The sequence below is a fragment of the Hordeum vulgare genome, chromosome 1H, assembly GCF_904849725.1.
Source record: "Hordeum vulgare subsp. vulgare chromosome 1H, MorexV3_pseudomolecules_assembly, whole genome shotgun sequence".
In the NCBI taxonomy this organism is placed as follows: Eukaryota; Viridiplantae; Streptophyta; class Magnoliopsida; order Poales; family Poaceae; genus Hordeum; species Hordeum vulgare.
In genome coordinates this window covers 419,085,143-419,089,890 of record NC_058518.1, presented here as the reverse complement: position 1 = coordinate 419,089,890, position 4,748 = coordinate 419,085,143, and the positions used below count along the sequence as shown (strand labels likewise).

General features: G+C 52.2%; 1 protein-coding gene across 1 annotated transcript; it reads left to right on the top strand.

The window, feature by feature from the left end:
* Positions 1-301: 301 nt before the first annotated feature.
* LOC123412612 (membrane protein PM19L) lies at positions 302-1,558 on the top strand. The gene is made up of 4 exons (XM_045105566.1): positions 302-561; positions 680-899; positions 992-1,037; positions 1,125-1,558. Exons 1-4 carry the CDS (start codon positions 435-437, stop codon positions 1,245-1,247), a joined length of 516 nt encoding a protein of 171 aa, XP_044961501.1. The 5' UTR covers positions 302-434; the 3' UTR covers positions 1,248-1,558.
* The last annotated feature ends 3,190 nt before the right edge of the window (positions 1,559-4,748 follow it).

Sequence of the window (4,748 nt, the reverse complement as noted above, 5' to 3'; positions counted from 1 at the left end):
TTTGAAGTTCTGACAGGTCATTTGGAAGCTGGCGTTGCCGAGCAAGAAAGAAAAGAACATAATCCATGCTCGAACGTAAAGCCTTCCGTGTCCATGACTGCATATCACCTATTCACCTGGCGAAGAAAAGAATTCCTGATCCCGTAGAAGGAGAGGAGAGGAGAGGAGAGGAGATCCGTCCCTTGCAGAGCGCAAAAGCAACAGACACCGAGCAGAGGAACACCTGTCTGGCTTACTTGCAAAGAAACGGCAGAATATCTGTGGCTTCTTCATGTGCATATCTTAGCTGCCAGCCGACCTTTTCACCAAAGGAACACATTTCCCTGGCGTTTATATATGCGGCCGATCACCACGATCGGAGTAGCGTAGCAAAGAGAGCGAGCTGAGCACACGAACACGCACGGCGCATCCATCTCTTGTGTTCAGCAGCTAGCATGGCGAGCGGGGGGCTCAAGTCGATGGCCTCGGGCTTCCTCTTCCTGAACCTCATCATGTACGTCGTCGTCGCCGTCATCGCCGGCTGGGCCATCAACTACAGCATCGACAACAGCGCCCACTCACGTAAGTCCATGGACTGCAACCACTGATCGGAAGTTCAGAACATGAATAATGCTCGTCTGTTTTGATCATGCCCTGGCGTTGAATTGATGAATGCATATACGTTCGTTGGTGCGTGCAGTGAAGGGCGCGTCGCCGCCGGTGCGGCTGTTCCCGATCTACTTCCCGATGGGCAACCTGGCGACGGGGTTCTTCGTCATCTTCGCGCTGCTGGCCAGCGCTGTCGGCATCTCCACCTCGCTCACCGGCCTGCGCGACGTCACCGAGGGATACCCCGCCAGCATGATGTCCGCCGCCGCCTCCGCCCTCGTCGCCTGGACCCTCACCCTCCTCGCCATGGGGTAATCCCATTAACCGACTAAGCGAATACAAGAACCATTTCGGTCTCTGCAACTGCAAATTGTGCTAACCTTTTTCTGATCGTGGCGTGCAGGCTGGCGTGCAAGGAGATCAGCATCGGCTGGAGGCCCCCGAGCCTGGTAAGCACCAGTAAATCAATGAAGGATCTGCCGCGTCCATCTTGTGCTTGTGTAACCTAGCTAACGAGGTTCATCTGTGCTGTGAAGCGCGCGCTGGAGACGTTCACCATCATCCTGGCGGTGACGCAGCTGCTCTGCGTCGGGTCGCTCCACGCCGGAGCCAACGCCGCCATCATGCAGACGCCCATGGGAATGAGAGCGAGGGTCTGATCGGTCGGTCGACGCAGGCCCGGCCGCCGATGGGAGTGCGGTCTATTTGAAGGTGCATCATCAACATCTTGGCAAGGATTATTGGCTTGCGTATGCGTGCGTGTGAACTGTGAAGTGAATATGCGGATTATACTATACGAGTATATGCTACCGTGTCGGTGTGCGTGTGTGCGTTTGCGGTGAAATTGTCTCGGGCCGGTGGGCGTGACGACCACATAATATGTTGAGTGGTACTGTTTTATTCTCTAATTTGTGCTACTGTCGCATTCTGTACAAAATATGGCAAATTCAATACATTGTTCATTCTTCTCGTTTTCCTTCTCTCCGGTCATTTTTACTCTGCATATAAGATTTGTCTGAAATCAAATTTCATAAAGTTTGATCAACTTTATGAAAAAATTATCAACATCTATAATACAAAATCAATAAGTCATGAATTTAGTTCTCACTCTGTATAACTCTGTATAATTTTCAATGATGTGATCGGAGAAAAGGACGCCCGAGAAAAGTGGCTCGGCCCCGGCGTCACCACCGTGTCTGGCGACTCGGGTGGATCCAATCCTCGCGGCCGCCGGGGTCGCCATCCCCTCTTTCCCTTTCCTTCGTCGCTGCCGGAGGACGCCGCCGGGCTAAGCCGAGGAGTCCGATGGTGGCAGCGGAGGCTCCTACCTTCCCTACGCCAATGGGTTGCGTGGGACCTTCTTGTGCATGAAGGCATCACTAAGGCCTGCACCAGGGCAACGCTCGGCTGGCTTCGGGCGTTGGCTTGAGCGGCGGCGTGGGTCGCGGCGCGGCAGATCTCATTGCTCCGGTCCTCGTGGAGATCTCTCTGGACCTGGGGCGGTGGCCCCAGTAGGCATGGCGACGACGCCCTTGATTGGTGGCGCTCGCGGGTGATGAATGGACGACGTCTTGACCGCATGGGCGGTGAGTTGTCGGTGGATCTCCTCCCCACTACAGGCACTTTCTTGCAGCACTTGGTGGCTTGCAGTCCCGGCCGTCACCCTCGATGCGTTTGCGGGGGCTCGTAGAGGTGACATTGGACCGGACGAAACTTTGGATGACTTGCTCATCCCGATGGTGACGACGACCAAGGTCGTCGTTCTCCTCCTTGCAGGCGTCTCGAGGTTCCTTCCCTCCTCCCCGACCCAAAATCTCTTCAGATTGGGCGGCGGCATCATTGCGTGTGTCGTGCCCTTATTGGAGGTGCCGTCTGGGGCGTTCGGGTGCTCGGTTAGAGAAACTGTAGGTGGAGGGGATTGGATGAGTGGCAACGGGTGGTGTTTGCGAAGGTGGAGCGGCGTGGGAGCTGGCACGTTGGCAACGACGGGTTTCGGTGGCATGGAGCAACGAGGTCTCTACGGTGGGCGTGCGATGATGGACGAGCGCAGGATGGTGGCGTTGTCTGTTGTCGTGGTGGCGTCGACGACAGCTAGGCCTGGCAAGGTTGTGTTGGAAATATGCCCTAGAGGCAATGATAAATAGTTATTATTATATTTCCCATTTAAAGATAATCGTTTATTATCCATGCTATAATTGTATTGAATGAAAACATAGATACATGTGTGGATAAATAGACATAACAATGTCCCTAGCAAGCCTCTAGTTGCCTAGCCAGTTGATCAAGGATAGTCAAGGTTTTCTGACTATATGCAAAGTGTTGTTGCTTGATAACTGGATCACATCATTAGGGGAATCATGTGATGGACTAGACCCAAACTATGAATGTAGCATATTGATCGTGTCATTTTATTGCTATTGTTTCCTGCGTGTCAAGTATTTGTTCCTATGACCATGAGATCATATAACCCACTGGCACTGGAGGGATGCCTTGTGTGTATCAAACGTCACAACATAACTAAGTGACTATAAAGGTGCTCTACAGGTATATCCGAAGATGTCGGTTGGGTTAGTATGGATCAAGACTGGGATTTGTCACTCCGTGTGACGGAGAGGTATCTCGGGACCCACTCGGTAATACAACATCACACACAAGCCTTGCAAGCAATGTGACTAAGTGTAAGTCACGGGATCTCGTATTACGGAACGAGAAAAGAGACTTGCCGGTAACGAGATTGAAATAGATATGCGGATACCGACGATCGAATCTCGGGCAAGTAACATACCGAAGGACAAAGGGAATGACATACGGGATTGCCTGAATCCTTGACACTGAGGTTCAACCGATAAGTTATTCGGAGAATATGTAGGATCCAACATGGGCATCCAGGTCCCGCTATTGGATATTGACCGAGGAGTACCTCGGGGCATGTCTGCATAGTTCTCGAACCCGCAGGGTCTGCACACTTAATGTTCGACGATGTTTTAATATAGTTGAGTTATATGTGTGGTTACTGAATGTTGTTCGGAGCCTCGGATGAGATCACGGACGTCACGAGGGTTTCCGGAATGGTCTGGAGACGAAGATTGATATATAGGATGACCTCATTTGGTTACCAGAAAGTTTTCGGGCATTACCGGGAATGTACCGGGAGTGACGAATGGGTTCCGGATGTTCACCGGAGGGGCCAGCCCACCTGGGGAAGCCCATAGGCCTTAGGGGTGCCGCACCAGCCCTTAGTGGGCTGGTGGGACAGCCCAAAAGGGCCCTATGCGCAGGAGATAGAAAATCAAAGAGAAAAGAAAAAAAAGAGGTGGGAAGGAAGGGAAGGACTCCACCTTCCAATCCTAGTTGGACTAGGATTGGAGGTGGACTCCTCCACCTCCTTGGCCGGTGGACCCTTGGGGTCTTGGACCCCAAGGCAAGCCTCCCCTCCCCTCCTACTATATATAGTGGGGTTCTAGGGCTGATTTGAGACAACTTTTGCCATGGCAGCCCGACCACAAACACCACGGTTTTTCCTCTAGATCGTATTTCTGCGAAGCTCGGGCGAAGCCCTACAGGAGTAGATCCTTCACCACCACCGGAGCGTCGTCACGCTGCCGGAAAACTGATCTACTTCTCCGTCTTGCTTGCTGGATCAAGAAGGCCGAGATCATCGTCGAGCTATACGTGTGCTGAACACGAAGGTGCCGTCCGTTCGGCAATAGATCGGAGCGGATCGTGGGACGGATCGCGGGACGGTTCGTGGGACGTGAGGACCTTCCACTACATCAACCGCGTTTCTTAACGCTTCCTGCTGTGCGATCTACAAGGGTACGTAGATCCAAATCTCCTCTAGTAGATGGACATCACCATGATAGGTTTTCGTGCGCGTAGGAAATTTTTTGTTTCCCATGCGACGTTCTCCAACAGTGGCATCATGAGCTAGGTTCATGCATAGATGTAATCTGGAGTAGAACACAAAGGGTTTTGTGGACGGTGATGTTCGATTTGCTGCCCTCCTTAGTCTTTTCTCAATTCGGCAGTATTGTGGGATTGAAGCGGCCCGGACCGACATTATTCGTACGCTTACGGAAGACTGGTTTCATCGCTTGACATGCAACCTCGTTGCATAAAGATGACTGCGGGTGTATGTTTCTTCAACTTTAGTTGAATTG

What these genes read in the sequence shown, in the direction of transcription:
- LOC123412612 (XM_045105566.1), top strand. Translation starts at nt 435, where the DNA reads ATGGCGAGCGGGGGGCTCAAGTCGATGGCCTCGGGCTTCCTCTTCCTG. An exon ending in CGACAACAGCGCCCACTCAC is followed by an intron (nt 562 to 679) that starts GTAAGTCCATGG and finishes TGGTGCGTGCAG; the next exon opens with TGAAGGGCGCGTCGCCGCCG. An exon ending in CTCACCCTCCTCGCCATGGG is followed by an intron (nt 900 to 991) that starts GTAATCCCATTA and finishes CGTGGCGTGCAG; the next exon opens with GCTGGCGTGCAAGGAGATCA.